This window comes from Chamaea fasciata, unplaced genomic scaffold (genome assembly GCF_029207755.1).
Source record: "Chamaea fasciata isolate MVZ Bird 193981 ecotype frontalis unplaced genomic scaffold, bChaFas1.0.hap1 SCAF_20, whole genome shotgun sequence".
NCBI lineage: Eukaryota > Metazoa > Chordata > Aves > Passeriformes > Sylviidae > Chamaea > Chamaea fasciata.
In genome coordinates, this window is record NW_027094105.1 from 697462 (window position 1) to 717026 (window position 19565).

Here is a 19565-nt window from a genome sequence, read left to right on the forward strand (position 1 = left end):
ACCTGAAACAAACAGTTCTGATCCCCAGTCCTGACTTCCCAACAGAGTCAGCAGACCATAACCTGTCACTACTCCAGGTATAAACATCAGCTGTTCTGCAAAGGGGAAAAGGGAAAGAAAAATCAAACCTCTTTTCTGCAATGGCAGCTGTTAGGGAGCTGCTTCAAAATGTGGAAAGAGAAACGCAGTTCTTTTGCAGATGGTTGAACTGGCAGACTGCAGGCCAAACCAGACCAGGAGCAGCTCCTGCATATTCACACACACCCCCATACTGGGAGCTGCTGGGCTCCCAGTGGCTCAGCACCTCGGCACAAGCACCACGTGCAGCACCACTGGTGGGACCATGAACATTTATTTCATCTGATGATTCTTCCCCGAGACTTCAAAGACCAGAAGGAACAAAACAATCATCCACTGGTTTAATTTGCTGCTAAAGATGTCCATAAGTACTAGCAGGGGACTCCACACTTTGGCTAGTTAAACTCGTTTGTGTTTCCACCTTCCAGGAAAAGAGCCAGTCTGGGTTTGACGTTTGAGTGATGAAATCCATCCCATCCCTGAATAAATGCTTCACTCCAACCAGAAGAAAAGACGATTTTGTAGGCAGCCTTATACTGAGAGACATGTCACTTATTAATCACCTCCAGAGCATTGTTCCCATCCGCACAGCACACACTGCTTCATTCCCTATGGATACTCAGTTCCTCAGAGATGTTGCTGTACTCAAAACGATTAAAAAATTTCCCTAAACTCAGCGGTTCCAGGGAAGAACAGTGGATCTGTGTATTTGCAAAGTGGTCTTTTTGACTCCTTGTCCTTATTCCAGACTCCCCAGAGCAGGAGTACTGGCCAGGTGTTCTGGCCACAAAAAAACCTTTGAAAAAATAAATGGCATTCTGCCCTTTAAAATCCCTTTAAAAATTCCCTCCTTGAGTGTAATAGCTTTTACATATTATTTCAGAGGTAGCTGTGTTTTAATTGAGGTCAAAGTGGTTCTGTACAGAAAGAATCTTGGCATCAGCCACTGCCATTTAGAAATTAATTGGTCAAATAAATAAGATTACATCAACTTCTTGTTGCAGTGTAAGGTAATTTACACTTATTAAGTACCAGGAATTGTCAAGGTTTTCCAATGCATTGCACAGAAAAAAGGGCAGATTTCTGAATATTGTCTGTAAGCAGCATAACAACCCTTGAACTGTAGTGGAACTGGAGTTCTGCATTTCCTAGGAATTGCCAGCATCTGACCCCCTGTTCACCCAGAGAAGGAGCTGGCACAGTGCTTGATTTTCATGGTCAGAAATTTATAAATAAATAAGTTATGTCACTGTCCAAGCTGGAGGACAGGGATTAGCTGCAGGCTCTGCCTGCACAGAACACAGGAAACAGCTGCCCACAGAGCCCATCTCTGCATCCTCACAAGCCCAGAAGAGACTGAAGAGCTGCAGGACAGGGGCCTGAGGGAAATGAGGGCACTTCTCTGGGAGGTGCATTCCTGCACCCTCCTCTCAAACCACACACCAAGGTCAGAGTGGTCTCAACCAGTGCAGAATCAGAGAATCGTGGAATGATTAAGATAGAAAACACCCTCTAAGATTGTCAAGTCCAACCATCAATCCAGTACCAACCACATTCACCACTGAGCCATGTCCCAAAGTGCCACACATGTTTTGAACCCTTGCAGGGATGGTGACCCCATCACTGCCCTGGGCAGCCCATTCCAGTGCTTTACAGCCCTTTCTATGAAAAAATATTTTCTAATATCTAATCTAGACATTCTCTGGTGCATCTTGAGGCTGTTTACCATCATCCTGAACAAGAGGCCCCTGCTCCCCACGAGCACCCACAGAACAAGTGACATCTTTCCAAACAGCAGTGCTTTTCTGAGCACCAGATTTGGAAGGGTTTCAGATGTTTAATTTTGAGAAGTTAAGGGATAGTTTCCCTGTGCAAACACTAGCACAGAACAGTTTGGGATGTAGCAGCAAAAAGCCCCTTGGCTTAAGGGTCAACAAAAGTGAAAATCCCATTTCTACCCATTCCCTGTCCTGGACAACCTCACAGTGGTTATAACACTGACAGTCCCAACTAAACCAACAGGTTTGAACCCTGCCCAGTGCTGCTTCCAGTCACTGTCCCCAGCAAGAGCTGCAGTGCTAGGCAGTGTCACTCAGTTCTGCTCCACAGGAGGAGTTTCATCGCAGGAAAGGCCAAACAAACACACAGAGATTTCTTGGTATAACTTCTTTGTATATTTGAGATAACATTTTAAACTGATCTGGCACTGATCAGCCCAGCTGAGTCTAGAAGGGTCCACCTACAAGACCCCCAAACACTGGTGAGCAAACAGCACCAAGAGCTGGGCAGCACAACCATCCTACACCCAAGTTCTCTGTCAAACTGGGACATTTCAGGTCACCAAAATGCATGTGTCTGCTGCTATTTCAGATGTCCTGGTGCTCCAGCTGCCTCCTGAGACAGAAGAGTCCCTCAGCAGGGCCCTTGTCATGCTGCCAACGTCCTGCAAGTGTCACAGATACAGTCTGACACCTAAACCCCACCAGAGGTGACACCTGCCACCAGAGTCACTCCCCTACTGTGCTTCTCATTGATATCAGACTTCCATGTCCATGTTTACTTTATGAAAGTCTGGCATGGAAAAACTCCTTCCATGGAGAAACTCCTTCCCTGCTTTTTAGTGATTTTGTCCTACGGAACGCCCAGGGGAACACTTGCCCTCCACAGTCCCTCTTGCTGCTGGCCTGCAGTCGCTGGCAGGACCACCCTGAACACATCTGAGCAGAGCCAGAGACCAGCTGTGCTGGGCTTGCTCTGCCCAACTCGACCTGCTTTGTGCAGCTGCTGAAGCCAGGACAAACACAGAGCGTGCGAAAACAGCAGCACAAGGGCACACAGAAAGCAGACAGGAGCCTCATGCCCTGCCTCTTTCTCCCTGCCTATCTACCATGAATATCCTCCACACCTTCCCCTCTGCTTGTGAGGACAGGCACACTGTGTGCCAGCAGCCCAGGATCCCTTAGGAAGGCAGTGAAGAGCAAGAAGCTGGCACTGGGCACAGTGTCTCTTCCCCTCCCTCTGCCCTCCAGGCATCTCCTCCTGCAGAAGGTGCTGCACGGGGCAGCTCTCCTGGCTGACCAGGCCTGCAGCAGCCAGTGGCCATGAGGGCAGCCTTCTTAGGGTATGAAGAGGTTTGATCCCTCTCCTTCCCCTCCTGCCTCCTCTGCCATCCCTGCCTGGACACTGGCTCAGCCACTGGGCATTGGCAGGCAGAGGGGGCAAAACCAGTTTGCTACAGGGCTGGAAACAGGTTTTATTGGCCCCACAACTAACTCCTGAGTTTCTGCTGTTTATAGCAGCAGTCAGTATCACACCTGGGATTCATCCTACAGAGGAGGAACAGGAAAAATCTGTACTTGCACTGCCCAGGGTGAACAAAAGAAAATCCCAATCCCAAAATGTTACTGGCCTGCAATGGCAAGCTCCAAGCAAGGACAGTGCCACCTTCACCAGAGTCTCTGGTATCTCTATAATTCCTGATATCTTTACCTATATAATCACTAGAGATAGTCATATTAATATAATTTATGTCCTTTTTTTTTTTTTTATGGCTGCAGCAAAGAATTTTAACAAATTTGAAATTGAAAAAAAATCCCATGAAGACTTCCAACCTCTTTGAACTTCAAATTGAAAAAAAGCTTCCAAAAACTATCCAATAATTCTGACTGAGAGTTTGCCATTGTGGACTCTTTGGGAAGTTTTGGTTCCTATTCCTCCAGGTGACCAGAAGCCACATTGTGTCTCATTCTCTGCCTCCTGTCCTTAATAGTGCCTGACCAGGCAAAGCTTGGGAGATCCAAACTTTATGTGAGCCTCAGCTGAACACAGGGAGGGGACACACAACCAAATATCAGGGCTCCTCAGCTCCACAAGGAAACCGAGGAATTTTTTTGATCAAACATGTCAGGTGACAGGTGAAGCTCTAACCTTTTGTGAAGCTGTTGCCCAGAGAAGCTGTGGCTGCCCCTGGATCCCTGGAAGTGTCCAAAGCCAGGCTGGATGGGGCTGGGAGCAGCCTGGGACAGTGGAAGGTGTCCCAGCCCATAGCAGGGGATGGCACTGGATGGACTTCTGGCTCCCTTCCAACCCAAACCAGTCTGGGATCTTGTGATTCTATGAAGCTCTGAGTAAACTTTGAGCCATTCCCTCCTGTAAAGCCCAACCTTTCAAACCCAATGAAGTCCTGGACAATGTTAGTTTTTGCACTGAAAACCAAAACTTGCTCAAAGATCCTTCCTTTATTCCCCCTTTCCCTGCCAGCACCAGCCACCAGCCTGCACAGGTTATTTCAGCTTCCTGCAGATGCACAGGTACAGATTCCCATCACTTTCAAGTGATGCCAGAGACAGGGATCTCTGATAGCACTGAGTCAGGCTGATAACAGGCAAGTTTCAGCACCACTCGGCTGATAATTACACAGTTGTAAAAAATACACCAGTTGGCAACAAGCAGGAAATACAGAGTTTGGAATCCTTTGGAAAGCAAGACACCCCTCTGCTCCACTGCATCATGCAGCTCTGTGTTCTCAGGGCTTACCAGGCACCACACATGCGCTTCCCAGAGACATCCTGAGCCTCCTGTCTCCAGAGTGAGAGCCCACACTCCACACTCCATCAACAGAGATCCCTTCCCTGCACACACCAAAAGACATCCCGATGTGAGAATCGTGGAATCTCCTGAGTGGAAGAGACCCACAAGGACCATAGTGTCCAGCCCCTGGAGCTGCATAGAAGAACTCAACAGTCCCCTTGCTTTGCTGGTGTGTCCAAACAGTGCCTGAGCCCTCAGATCATCAGCCTGGTCTGTTACCACTCAGACCCATGCTGACCCTACAGATGGATTTTCAGAAATCCCTAATGGCTGCAGAATTCAACCTGAGAGGAGTCACAGAACAGGAGCGAACACTCACCATGGGGCTGCAATTCCATAGGGAAATCACAGACACATAAATAACCACTATTGGTTTATCACCATAGAATTTCATGCTGTTTCATTGTCACATTTGTATTTATTGTTGTAGGATCAGGTCAAACCATAATTGCCCAAACTCTCTTGTTTATACACCAAGCAAAACCCACTTCGCTCCCTTCTCCCCGTGCTGTTAAAATTACTTGTATCCTGCAGCACGAGACAGAGAGGTCACAACATCACCTGTTGAAAATGGTCAGAGCATGCACAGGGAATCAAACATTTGTCCCAGTTTCCTCACCCACCTTGCTAGCTGCTGAGAGACAGCCCCTTTTCCCCCCTCCTTGTCATTAATCAATGTAAATACTTGCAGTGTTCACTTACAAGTAAGTGCAGGAAAGTAAAAGAAAGTACTTCATAATCTTATCTAAATCACAGAGCCATGGAATATCCTGAGTTGGAAGGGACCCACAAGGATCATCGACCCCAACTCCTGGCCCTGCACAGACACCCCAACAGTTCCACCCTGTGCACCCCTGAGAACATTGTCCAAACATTCTAGTTTGGCTCCAGCCAAACAAAAGCATTTTCTAAGACATAAAAGGAATTCAACTACAAATGTCCTTCCTTGCTCTTCCCTGCATTTTTGCTTCCAAAGGGTTGAGAAAGTGCAGAACTGTGATAGCAGGACTACAACATCTAGAGCTGGATATGCTAAAACATCTTAAAATAACCTCCAAGCAAACAAGCCTGTGAAAGAAGGGAAAGGGAAATCCACACTCACCTGAATGTGGTCTCCCCAGTTCTCCTCAGTCATGGTTTTCTGAAAAGGCAAAATCACTGCTGAGCCATCTTAGGAAAGGGAGGATGTTCCATGCAGCAAACTAGAAATGAACACCTCATTGTCCCCACTGGCATCACCTGTGACCAAGGAATGCACCCTGGGACACACAGGACACTTCAGCTCCTCAGTGTGTCCAGCTGGGGCATGGCAGAACACAGCTTGGATGGGGGAATTCAGGGAACTCTTACACCACAGCACATGGAGCATACAAATTCCCATGCAGTATGTCCCCAGACTGTTCATCTCTCCAGCCAGCCTCAGCCTCAGGAGCCATCCTGAGGGCTCCTGTCAAGGGAGGGATCTCGGGGGTCATCTGCAAGGCTGAGCCTTCAGAATATAAAAATATAATTTTTCTCAACAGTCAAGTCATGAAAAATCCTCTAGAATCATGACATCTGGGAAAGGAAACTGATAAGTTAATATTTCCATTCTAATGCAGTTCAGAGCCAAACTTGGGGAGAAACTCAGGAGGGGACCTGCTCTCTACTCTCCCAAGAACTGGATGAGACCCACCATGAGTCTCACCCCAGAGAGGCAGAGGAAACAGGGAGTGTCAGTGTCACTTTTATGGAAAGGTACAAGAGCCTCAAAGAAAACAGCTTTGAGATATCCAAGCATGTAATTTAAATATTAGTGAGATAAAGGAGCCATTTAAGCAGAGCTCAGACACAGCTGAGAATGGTAAACAGCACCGAAGAGCTCTCAGAAGAAGGGACTGTGTCCAGACACAGCTGCCAAGATACCTTAATGGAAGCAACTGGCCAGCTTGGATACTTTAAATCAAGCAAATTCTTCAAAACAAAGGAAGTGGAAGGCCAGAGAGAGCAGAACACCAGATCACGAATCCATTCCCTCTGCTAAACAAATACACCTGGAGAAATGTTCTCTGCTCTCTCTGTGGATGACCAAGCTCCCAGCAGTGATGTGAACCAACATAAAAGCTCTAAGATGCAGGGGGCTGAAGAGCTCCATCCCCCCCAGCTCCTCTGAGGGTGGTTTTGGCAGGCAGCAAAGACAGATCAGAGCTTTTCCTGATGGATTGGGAAGGCTTGAGAGCAGAACTTGAAAAAAAAAAACTTGATCTTAAACTATTGATACTTTTGATGATCTCAAGTAAGTTATTAAAAATGTAAACGTAACAAAAATCCTCATTCCAGACACACAACACAGCACGTACCTCAACAAATCTCTTGTAAAAGAGGTAATTCAGGGTTCTCAAGTGCCGCTGATTTATGACATTAGGGCAGAGAGCTGAAAGAAGGAAAAAGACATTTAAGTACACAGCATTTCCTGGAAGTTTTACTGTCTAGACATTACACTTTTCCTTCCCTAGTATCAGACTGGGTTTGTAGAAGGCAGGATGCCCTCACGCTTGGAACAATGAGGGACAGACTCACACATTGTCAGCTTATCTCAACCATAAACTGTTATTTACACTTTCATCCGTGATTAGCAATGCTAATTCTCGGGTCTGGTATCTCTGCTTCCACCACCCCTGAGCGATAAGATCCACTCCCTGGTTCAATATGCTCCACAGTCAATGACTTCACACCTTTAATTAGGCAGCATCCTCACATGGGCACCGCCTCAGTCTCTAAAGGCTGCATTCTTTCGGATTTAATTGGACCTGTGTTGTTAATTCATTGAAGCAGTTGTGAACAGCTCAGTCAGGATGTAAACTTGTGGCTGAAGTTTATCCGATAAAACACAGATCCATGAAAGAGGCTCCACATCCACACAAAGAGGGTGGGGAATACTGTTTTGCTGAGCTAGCAAGCCACAGTTGTTGTTATTATTTTTATTGCTGTCACCTTCATTAGATATGGCTCATTACAACTGCAAAACCCAAGATCTTCACACAGCACCTTGTTTTGAAATCCAGTGCAAGGAGAGATAAAGGCTGGAGATAAAAGACATGAAGTGGCATTAGCATAGGTATCTATGTCAGTTCCTGCTGGATGCCAGGCTGCCTGGACAGGGAAAGGCTTCACCAAAGCCTTCCTTGGGCTTTCAGATGGGGCTAAAACCATCTCACTGGGAGCCAGAGGGAGCAGGGCCAGCAGTCAGGAATAGTCATGAAATTCTGTGTCACCTGCCTTGAATTAGCACCCACAGGGAGAAACTGATTCCTCATCCCTTTGTGTGCCCCACACAGGGCATGCCCAAGGACTAAATACCAGATACCAGAGCCTGGGATCAGAGAGGTGTGGATTGATGTCCCACTGGTTACAGCAGCTCCTGAGAGTGCCCTGAAGCATCACCTCAGAATGTGACCATTTCCATGTCAAACAGAAATGCTTAAAGCCGTTATTTATAAGTGAACCTTCCACAGTGTGACAACAAATCCCTCCCCTCAAAGCATCTGAGGAAACAACTGCAATTATCATGCAGGATACTGCACCAGTAAATATGGTGATTTTCCTCTGGATATTGTCACAATATCTGGAGGAAAAATCATCAGCTCACGGAAAGGAACACTCCCTAAAGAATATAAGAGCAATGTAAAAATTAGTGACATCACCATCTAACTTAATGTTTTCAAAACTCTTCAGAAAGAACCATGGCATGGTTGTTCAGAAAGAACCATGGCATAGTCCCTCCAGGCCACCCAAAAGATCCACTGAACATCTTTTTCTTTGAGCTTCTAAAGGAAATATCCAAAGCACAGGCTCTGGCAGAACTGGGGGAGTTGAATGCTTGGCCTCTGAGTGGAAAAGACAGAGGAACATGGATGGACTGGAAACATGTTTGAAGGCACTGGTGACATATTTTATTCTGATGGAGCAAAGGAATTGAGTTGGAATGTGGGTTTCTATGTTTTATTACAAAGAAGAACAAAGAATGTAACAAAAACACAGAGAGGTTGGACAGAGAACAGACCAAGAGCAACTGTGGCAGAAGGACCTGGGGCTGCTGTGGGTATGAGCCGCCCCAGGTCTGAACCCCCTTGCCCTGGGCTAATCCCCAGCATGGGCAGCAGGGGAGGGGGGACTCTGTCCCTCTGCCCCTGTGCTCAGGGGAGACCCCACCTGCAGAGCTGCCCCAGCCCTGGGCCCAGCTCCTGTTGGAATGGGTCCAGAGGCGGCCACGGAGCTGCTCCAAGGGCTGCAGCCCCTCTGCCCTGGAGCCAGGCTGGGAGAGCCGGGGGCGCTCACCTGGAGAGGAGAAGGCTCCAAGGAGAGCTCAGAGCCCCTGCCAGGGCCTAAAGGGGCTCCAGGAGAGCTGGAGAAGGATTTGGGGCAAGGGATGGAGGGGCAGGACAAGAGGGAATGGCTTCCCACTGCCAGAGGCCAGGGATAGATGGGATATTGGGAAGGAATTGCTCCCTGGGAGGGTGGGCAGGCTCTGGCACAGGGTGCCCAGAGCAGCTGTGGCTGCCCCTGGATCCCTGGAAGTGTCCCAGGCCGGACTGGATGGGGCTTGGAGCAGCCTGGGATAGTGGGAGGTGTCCCTGCCATGGGAGGAGTGGGACTGGATGGGCTTTAATGTCCATTCCAACCAAACCAGTCCAGGATTCTGTGGAAAACATAAGGGTGAAAAGAGACAACAGAATGGAGAGCTGTGCAGGTATTTAACACCTGAGTTAAAACACTCTGGAGGAAAATCATCACCATGGCAGTCAGGGGGGAAAAAAAAGACTTAATCTGCTCTCCCTCCAAAAGCATTCCTGTCAAGTTGTACAAGTCATTCCCTTGTTTCTAACAGAGCATCTTCTGCCTGGTGAGGACTCCCAGGCCCCATCCGGGGCTCCCCCTGGTGACTGCCTGGACACGGGCGGGCAGGTCCCCGAGGCCCGAGGAGGTGCGGCCAGCTGTGGCTCACCTGTGCAGATGTGGCCTTGCACAGCCCTCTCCTGCCCTCTGCTGCCCCGCAGCGCGGCGCTCCCGGCAGCGCGGGCCCGGCCGGCCACACGGATGGAAATCACGCGTTAAACCAAACAGACGAGTGGGTGTCCAATCGAGGAAAACATTCCTCCTGGTTCAAAAAACCTCTGGAGGCCCACGGCAAACACTTGCTCCGAACCAGAGGTGCTCGTCTGTTACAGCCCCAGCACAGCCCCGCCGGTACCGGGGCTCTCAGGTATCCCCTCTCCCCCCTCTGCCCCTCCACTCGGATCTCCCACATCGGCACGGAGGCACTAAGCCCAACAGATGAGGCTGCTACACTTCTCTGAGCAGGATCCTTTCTACCTCAGACTTGGGAATTGTAAATGAAAAACACCGCTGAGCTCTGTCTGTGTCCTGGCTGCGCCAAACCACAGCAGAGAACGCTCAGCCGTGCCAACCCTGGGAAGGGGCTGTTCCCTCACCTCTGAAATCTGTTTTGACTGAAACTTGCATTTGTAAAGTCGATCTCACAGGGTCTCCAAAGACTATTAAGTAATTAGCTTGGAAAAGCTACAGGCTAGTTAAGCCAGATCATACTGACCCAGGTGTGAGGAAAGACTCTATAAACCTCAATTTCCTCAATCACACACCACTTCGGCCCGGCTTCTTCCTTCCCCAATAAGGGTAATTAAATGAAATCCACACACAATTTATTGGGACACCTTTGGGACTCAGTAGAAAATCTCCCACTTCCCATGCCCTGTTTGGGAGTTAACAGGAATACTGAAATACAGCTCTGAAAAAGAACAGGAGGACTAATTTAAGAGGATGGCTGTATTTTTTTTTTTTTTCTGGAGGTGTGAGATCTTTTTTTTAATTGTGCTGCCTCCTATCTGGCTCTGAAATTTAGGGCTGACAGTTCCCAGGAGTGTTCCAGGTCTCAGTTGCTGATGGACACCTCAGCTGTGCTTGGCAGAGTGATTTACTGTGAGTGGGCAAGAGTGAGCTCAAGGCAATGAAATCTCCAAGTCGATTTGGAACTGCAAGAACTGAGTCACACAAAAGTTTGCCTTCTCATACCCAGAAACCCCATCCTCCTCCAGCCCTTCTCACCAAAGCCACTTCCCTCCCTACTGCTGTTCTCAGGCTCTCACAGCGAGTGGGAGTCACAGGGAGGAGGAGACCAAAAGCAGCCGCAGCATCAGACGAGCCCAGGTGAGGTGACAAGAAGTGTGAGCTCTGCCTCACCACCAGCATTTGGGGGAGCTGCTCAGAACAAGAGAAATGAGGGTTGGTTTTTTTTTTTATCTGTATGCTTTGCCCAGCCTGCTTACTTTTTGTAAGTAAGCAGTTAGACTTGCTCTCACTACAGAATGGAGACAGAACACCAAGATATTCACCAAAAGGGAGGGGAGAGATGGGAAGACAAAGAAAGCCACATTATTGCAGCTGCCAGCATTTCCCAATTCAGTTCCAGCATGCCCAGCACTAAGGCAGCAATTCCTCTGCAGGTATTCATCCCATTCCAAAGCACTTCAAAGGAGACTGACAGCCACAGTTCAGAAATGTGTGAATTCCTGCTCATAATTACACATGGTATGATGTAAAAACTAAATACCTACTGTCCTGTATGGGACTGTGGGAGTCAGCCAGCACTGGCTTTAGCTGAAGTCCAAACCAGGTGCTTGCACCCCTCTCACATCAGCAGAGGTGGGCAACCTTCTTGAGCAAGGACTTGCCCTGCACTGCAGACACTGCAGTTTGCATGGGAGAAAGGGCTGGAAGGACATTTGTCTGGAAGGAATGGGATCTGTATTTACCCCAAGGAACCTCCTCTCCAGTGAATGTCTGCAGAGGACCAGCAAGATCTGGCCATTATTATCAGCAGCTACAACATCTGGAAAGCATCACCAGGTCAAAGCACACTGCAATCCACGGGGTGCACCTGAGCCCAACACATGCCCCTGTCCTAGATTTTTCTTTTCTCTAATTATTATTTCTCAGGATTTTGCATGTGAACAGTTACATCATTTCACCTCTACCATTATATCGTGCCCTTGGTGGAGCTTTCATATGGAAAGGGGAACAACTCTTTTCTCTTTACAGATCATCAAAGACAACACAGCCTGACCGAATGCCCACACTGTCAAGGAGGGAAGTTACTGAAAACTAATGAACTTCTGGGAAGCTTTTAATTTCTAAATAAATCATTCCCATATGTCTCAGCTTTCACACGGACATGCTGGGTTTAATTATATCCACTTCTCCTCCGGTGAGGGTTTGAAAGGTTTATCTTGTTAACTTTTGAACACCAGTCTGAAGATGGGAAGATTAAAACGCAGTAGTGTTGCTGACAGGTGTAACAAGTCCACAATTTGTGGTTAGAAAACCCTTTTCAGCCCAAGAAAAGACAATTGCATTCCTTGGATTGATGATGGAAACCTCTGCAGGGTAAAAGCTAATGGTGCACCTAAAAGGGTCTGGTGCAAGGCCCCAAAGAGAAGGAGAAATCAACAGGCCCCGCTAAGAACCAAAGCAAAGCAGATTTTATTAGAGAGCTGATGGTGAAGCTGCAGGTGAAGCGATGGAAAATGTGCCACTTCCCTTGCAAGGCTGCAAGAGCCTTAAAATTTCCCCCACCAACTCTAGTTTATGCAAAGAGTACAAAGGGCTGCGAGGCTCCTGCTTCCCAAGGGTTATCTCCTCCCAGCTGACGCACCCGCAGCTCAAGAAAACAGATCCCCAGTGAATAATGACTTGCCTCTTATGTGAGAGAAATGGAGTCATAACTCAGAGCTGACCATGGTGTGTTTATGCAGAGCCATGCTGAGGTCAGGATTTATTTCAGATCATGGCAGAAGCAGTCTATTAGTCACCAGCACTTCATTCTTCGACAGCACAAAGTGATAATTCCCATAACTTACCAGCTTTGTTTTTCAATATCATTAATTAAACTCTGAAATTCCCCAGGATAAATGACAGCAGAGATTCCTTGATGAACATGGAAGAAGACAAATTGGCTTGGTTCTTTATTACGGAGAGAAAACTCCACAATATGTTGCCATATCCCATACCTGGGTCAACACTGAATCTCTCCAGGAGCCTGAAGACCAGCTTGCTGAGCACTCTGCGGTTAAATTTTTCGGGTTTGTACCTGGACAGGCCTTGATATGGTCTGTAACAACACCAGAAAGACACACCTGTGGCATCACCTAAAGTTTGTCTCCCAAATAGCAGACATTTAACAGCAGAGGGATTGGGGTTTGCAGGATGTTGATAAGGACAGGCCCCTGCCTTTCCCAAGGTACAGTGAAAAGCCAACAGCACAACCACACAAATTTCAGTCAACTGGGTGAGGCAAATCCAGAGGCTCATTTTAAAGAAAGAGAAAGTGAGCAACTCCTTTTCATCTTTTTCAGAGCTGACAGCAACTATTGCAGCTACACTGTGACTCTGACTGTGCTGCTGGCTCTGAATGACAGGAGTTATTCGAGTGAGAGGCAATTCAGAAGTGAATGAGTTGATGAGCACAGGAAGGTTAACCACTTGCATCTCTTGTTTTTCTGCCTCTTCATCACAGTGTTATTTTTCTCCAAACCTGTACAACTGATACTGAAAGTCACCCTTGTCTGCAGCAAAGCACAAGAGACTGACTGCTCCAACCTCTGTGGGAGATTTTGATACTGCTCTGCTGCTGAGGTGTCCTGCACAGGTTTCATCCCAGCAGGAATGGAGCATCCTGTCAATAGCAAGGATTCCTCTGTCCTACAGGCTGGGCTGTTGGAGAAGACTCTGGCACAGCCATCAGAATTTTCCCTTTTTCAGCTGAAAAGTCAATGTACTGCACTCCCTTATGGGACATGACCACAGCCAGCCAGCCAGGGGACAGCCCCACAGTGCTCTCTGGCAGCACCTTGGCCCCAGCTGCTCAGAAAGACAAGTGTTTCTACCTTGTGATGTCTCTGATATTGAAGCTGGGGTCACACCAAGTGTCCAGGGTCTGCAAGAGCTTCCTCTGGAGCTCGGGATATTCTGCCACATAATCTTCCACCAAGTTAGCTTTATCCTCGAGCAGTAGTGGGGTACACATCTAGGAGAAGGAATTACGTTAAAGGACCGTGCCGTGCCTTTGATCCCCATGGAGCATGAGAGCGAGTCCCAACCCTGCCCAAGCCACAGGAGTGCTGTGACATTTGTAACACAAATTGTAACACAAAATGCTTCAGTGCAGCAAACTACTGATCTCTGCCTCAGTGATGAGCACAGCCAGGATTTGTTATAGCAGTGGCTGCTGCCAGAAAAACCAGATAAGAGGTGTAATGGGGGCTAACAAAACACTCTCTGCCTAACCTTGATGTAAAGGTACATCAACAACACAACAGGGACTTCTTGGAAATGGAGTAAAGCCTCAGGTGAAAGGCAGCAGGAGTTGGAGGACACTGATGGATCTCTTGCTAACAAAAGGTAGATCTGATGACAGAGGAGCCTGCAGAGGAAATGACTCACCTTCTCTACATCTTGATCTGGCTGTAATTTCAGCTTAATACTCAGTATCGCTGCCTAGAAAACATCGAAAAAAAGTTGTGTATTTAGAAGAACCCTACAGTGGATAAATGGGCATTATTCCAAAGTGAAATAAAAATGCTGTTATACACATTTTTAATGTGTTAATTATTTCTGTTACGTTGTCAAGCACAAATCCTGGAAACATTTGGCCACATTCATTTCACAAATGTACAAGAACACACCTGGCAGAGCTGCATATCCTGAGTAGCAACAGCCCCGGAGCAAAAATTAAAGATCAAGTTGTTGGGCAGAAAGCAAGTGAAGCACCTGAACAAAACCAGCTGGGATAGATATTTCCTATCAATGTCATGGTAAAAACACCTGACCCACCATACCTTTCTGAGCGAACTTTACCAGTCTCCCTCTGCCTTTGAAGCTTTGTAAAATAGTTGCATTTTGTGAAAGCAACTCAAGATTTTAAACACCCTGAAATCAAAAAGTTACAGTTTCTCTAATTCCTGAGTCACTCCACACCCCTGAAAGCGCCAGGGTTGCCGCAGGCAGTGAGATGGGAAGAACTATATTTTTCCCTTCCATGGGATCTTTGAATCTTTGATAAGCCAGGACCTGCCATGTTCACAAACTGCCTCCAAATCAGGATCTTCTGGAACCTGCTGGGATGAGCTGCAGGAACTCAAGCTCAGAAGAGCTGGTTCTGCCACTGCCTGTCCCATCCCAGCTGGGGACCACAGGAATGGATGAAGCTCTAACTGTGCACTGTTGGGAGGCACAGGCACATTTAGGATTTACAGGAAGCAAGAGTCTCTCATTTCTCTTGTGTGTGAGGATCCCAAATACAGAATAAACACTTAATGGGTGGCTTTAATATAGTGCCTTGCACTGGGGCTATCAGGGCAAGGAGCCTTGGAGCACCTCTGTGTGTTAGTGCTGAACTGGGAACCAGGAATGAGGAGGCTGGACATGGAGTGTCCTTCCAACACCTCTACCAAGTCAGGCTGCATTTTCCCGAAGGGCTGTAAGCAGTGCTGTGACCCTGCCAGAGCATGTGTGCAGCACTGACCATTGATGGGATGGAATCCACTGAGCTCTCCAATGACTTTTTATTCAGATGAGGATAAAATCAGTGTGGAAGAGCTTGGTGGAAAAGTTCCTCCCTTCCATAGGTTTCCTTGCTCTTGGTGATTGATTTTGATTTGAGAGAAAGAGCAGGAAAATGATGCATTTGTCAAAATGGATGCATGTTAGAACTGTGCTATTTGTAGGAATATAGAATGGTTTGGGTTGGAAGGGGCCTTTAAAGCCCACTTAGTTGCAACCCCCTAGGAGTGAGCAGGGATATCTTCAGCTGGATCTGGTTGCTCAGAGCTGCTGTCCAGCCTCACTTGGAAAGTTTCCAGGGATGGGGCAGCCACAGCTTCTCTAGAAAACCTGTGCCAGGGCCTCCCCACCCTCACTGTAAATAAAATCTCTTAGATCTAATGCAAATCTCCCCTCTATTAGTTTAAAACCATCACCTCTTTTCCTACCACTCCAGGCCCTGCTAAAATGTTTGTCTCCATCTTCCTTATGGACCCTTAAAAACAAATAAAATGCAGTACCAAATGTGCATTTCTCCAGGGAAAGAGAACCCCCACCATTACACGTCACCTGCATGAAACTTTTTCTGGAAAAAAACACAGAAGAATAACCCAAGTGGGGGCAGGCACATGCCTTGAAATCCATTTCCTGCGATCACTCGAGTGCCACCTGAACTCACCCCATCACTGGCAGCACATGTCCTGCAAAGCCACACAAGCACCAGAGACACCTCACAGCTCACCCCTGCTCACAGCAGCAGCAGCAGATTATGTTCCTTTCTGGGAAATTCATGCCTGTACTTCAATCACTGCATCACAGACCGAGTGTGCAAAAGCAGAGACCCAACACGTGCCATGGAAGTTCAGCTGCCCAATCCTACTGCCCCACTTAGAAGTGGGAAAACATCAGTGTATTCTGTTTGTTTTGGTTTGGTTTTGGGGAAGTTTGGGTGGTTTACGGGTTTTTTTTTAACACTGCTTCATTGGAAGTCCAGGCTTCATCTTCAAAAGAGAAATCAAGAGAAGAACTGTAAGTGACAAAAAGAGGAATCACCATTAATGCAGAGACTGAACAGAAAGACACAGAAGCATTGCTCAGCCCAGCTAAACCTCAGCCAAACCTCTCCCTTACTTCGGACTTTATTCCACAAGTCAGAGGCAAAGAGCTGCTTATTTCCTCTCACATTATCAGTTTAACAACACAATGTTCAAGCTGAGTGATTATTCTCAAGTTGAAGCTTGCTATTTCTGGTGTGGAACTGAAAAAGAGGTTTGGGTCTCCAAAGCTTTGGCAGCTGGTTTTGCTTTCCTCTCAGCTCCTCAAGTTTGCTGAATTAAAAGAAATCATCATTAAAAAAAAAAAAAATTGCAACTCTCAAGGCCTTGTTTCACCATTTGATCTCATTAGTACCTCCTATTGTAGCCTTAGTTTTAACTGCAACATCCAACAGCTCCCTAATGGCTTTTTAATGTTCAGATTAACCTAATTGCAGCACTGTTATCTACATGGCAAGTTTTATCTCCAGCTCTGCTAACTGTACAGGCGACTTAATCAGATGAACATGTGTGGTGTCAGGTTGGGTTTTCCTCTTTCCCTGGTTGGATTTTCTACCCTGTCCCAAAGGGTGTAGAACAACAGATGTTCATTTGTCCAGAGTGTGGGGAGCCCTCCCTTCCCTGCCCAGGGCTGGCAGACTCAGCTACCCCACAGGAGGCCTGGAGGACAGAGCAATTCCAATCACACAGAGATTCATGAAATCATCATGGTTGGAGAAGACCTCTAAGATGACGAAATCCAACCATCAACCCAGCACCACCAGAGCGTTCACTGCCAAACCATATCCCCAGGTGCCACGTCCACAGGTTTTTTGAACACCTCCAGGGATGGTAACTCCATTGCTCTGGGCAGCCTGGCCCAGTGCTTTACAAAAGCTGGTTTTTAACAGCAATTTAACACCCTCCAGCTCAAATAGGTAAGAGAGCAGGCAGAGCAATGGTGCTGCTGGCAGAGCCTCCCTGCAGCAGGGGAACACTCCTGGAGGAGGGTAGCTGCCTTATCCGTGCCTGAAGCTACACATGGAAGGAGAAGCATGAGCTGGGCCCCAGAAACAGGCACCAGGCTGGATCAGGGTGCAGCTCCAGGGGCTGGGCTGAGCGGGAGGCCAGCAGAGATAACATCAGCCTGTTTACAATGGGAATAGTAAGAGAAGAGATATGAGTAACTGTAATAAAGATGAAAGTGCTTGGCAGCTGTGTCTGTGGTCTCAACTCCGAGCTATTTTAAGATTTTGTTTTGTTATTATCGTGTTTTGAATTGTTTCACTCCACAAACAAGTTTTGTGTAAAACGACCCTATTTTTAACCGTCTGTTTACAGCTGATAAGATCTCCAGCAAAACAACACCTCATTCGTAGGCTCGTTTTGACTCAGAAAACAAACATTTTAATGAGGCCGAGCAGGCTGTAACTGAACGGGTGAGAAACCCCCTCCCCACCCAGTGCCAGCATTCCCCATCTGCAGTGCTAGGCTGGAAGGCGAGCCAGGGAAGCTGGAATCTGGCGATCCCGTTCATCCAGCTGCAGATCCTCGGGCTGGATCAGCAGGGCTGCCCAAATCCTGAACAGCAGGTACCCTCCGACTTCACCAACTGAGCAGTAAGAGCCAAAACCCGAGGCAGGATGCAGGAACATGGGCATGGCTCTGAGGAATGCTGAGATATTGACACCTATCAGGGTCTACTCACCCCCTCAACCCCCAAAGAGAGTATTATCGTCATGGATGGTAGTACAAGGAGCCTTTGCACAAAAATGTTTAATCCACGGAGAGTTTCTAGCATAACCTAATAACAGTAATAATTATCATTCTTGCAGCACATAACAGTGTTCAACCTGTACTAAACCCCCACAGATGACAACAAACAACCTGGGGGAGGCTGGTCCCTCTCTTGCCTTGAACCCCAAAGTGTACAGGGGAGAGGGATGTGATGAATGCACTGCTTAGTGCAGGAGAAAAGTTGATGGCCATTGCCTGATCCAACTCCCATCCAAGCTCCTGAGTTTCCTCATGCTTGAGAAGCTTTGGGCCGTTCTTTGACTTAATGATGGTGAATGCAAAAATCCCATCTGGACATTTTGTAGTAGTTTTGTCTCCCAAGAATAAATCCCTAAAATACAGCAGACAGCTGGCTGAGTCTGGGGCAGAATTCAAAGCTGGGCAACACTACACTGAATTCCACCTAACCCACTAGTAGGAGCAGTGACCAAAGCATGGGGGAAATTTCCCAAACCTGACATGTTCAGGCCCAGCCATGAGCACCAGAACACTCCTGCAGTCACGCAAATGCAACCCCACGAGTATGGGAACGTGAGGAGTGCTCTGGAGCAAGCAGAGCCCACACACCCTGCACCAATACCTGCCCCTCTCAGCTTGTTTTGTATGCAGTCGGCTCTGTCTCATCGAAAAATGACTATTCTTTCCACGTACAGTACGAGGTGCAGGAAGCCACACAAGATCTTATCTGCAAGGGCATGTGCACTTGGGTGGTGTCTGCACTGACAATTTCTGCAATTTTCCCACGGTGGGGTTCACAGCAGAGGAATTACCTCGTGCAGGAGAACTGCTTGGAGTGCTGAGGCAGGACAGGCACCAGTGGTTGCTGATGACTCCTGCTCTTGGCTCTGCTGCGAGCAAGCTGGGACAGCACAAACGCAGATATGTCTGTGCCTGACTGAGTGCACTGTTTCTGAACACACACAGTGAGAGAATTTCTGAAAGCCCAAATAAATGAAACAACAAATAAATGAAGGAGACTTTGCAGAGGAGGAACCAATGTCAACTTCAAGAAGATCGCAGTGATCAAAGCCTGGATAATGCCAGAAATAACTGAGTAAAAGACACACCAGGTATTAATCTTTGGGCACATCTGGTTTGTGTTTCGGAATCACTCATTTCAAACTTGCGGCTAATCAGCTTTGCTGAGCTCTCAGAGTGCATCACTGCACAATGGATGACATCAGGTTCCATGGTTGCTTGCTTCCTGCGCAAAGGGCACTTCATACACAGCTGGCTGTGGGAAAGTCTGCAGAAACCAAGGAAACATGACATTCCTCAGGTTCACACTCAAGAGACCAGGAAAGAGTGAGACCATTAGCACGGAGCAGTGACAGGTTATTCCCCGCCAAAGAATTTGACGTAGAGGGAGAGAAGTACAAGTCCAAGTTGGAATATGCACAGGTGAGTGGAAGAGGGAACAGAAGCCAGCCCTCTCTGATTTGTGTCCCTCAGGTCACTCAGCAGTTTTAGATG

At 47.5% G+C, this 19565-nt stretch overlaps 1 protein-coding gene and 1 long non-coding RNA gene across 6 annotated transcripts in view; both read right to left on the bottom strand.

The window, feature by feature from the left end:
* The window catches only part of EXD3 (exonuclease 3'-5' domain containing 3), a 260922-nt gene that overhangs the window by 150789 nt on the left and 90568 nt on the right, over nucleotides 1-19565 (bottom strand). For all 5 annotated transcript variants that reach the window (XM_066201028.1, XM_066201025.1, XM_066201026.1 and 2 more), the window contains 5 exons: nucleotides 14164-14217; nucleotides 13608-13747; nucleotides 12732-12832; nucleotides 7008-7081; nucleotides 5771-5809 (listed from right to left, as the gene is read on the bottom strand). In XM_066201028.1, coding sequence (XP_066057125.1) covers nucleotides 5771-5809; nucleotides 7008-7081; nucleotides 12732-12832; nucleotides 13608-13747; nucleotides 14164-14217 — 408 coding nt within the window. The remainder of the gene's footprint in view (nucleotides 1-5770; nucleotides 5810-7007; nucleotides 7082-12731; nucleotides 12833-13607; nucleotides 13748-14163; nucleotides 14218-19565) is intronic.
* On the bottom strand, nucleotides 5818-6414 carry LOC136299429 (uncharacterized). The gene is made up of 3 exons (XR_010723501.1): nucleotides 6344-6414; nucleotides 6019-6157; nucleotides 5818-5907 (listed from the first exon to the last, which is right to left on the bottom strand). It is a non-coding gene; the product is annotated as an uncharacterized lncRNA (long non-coding RNA).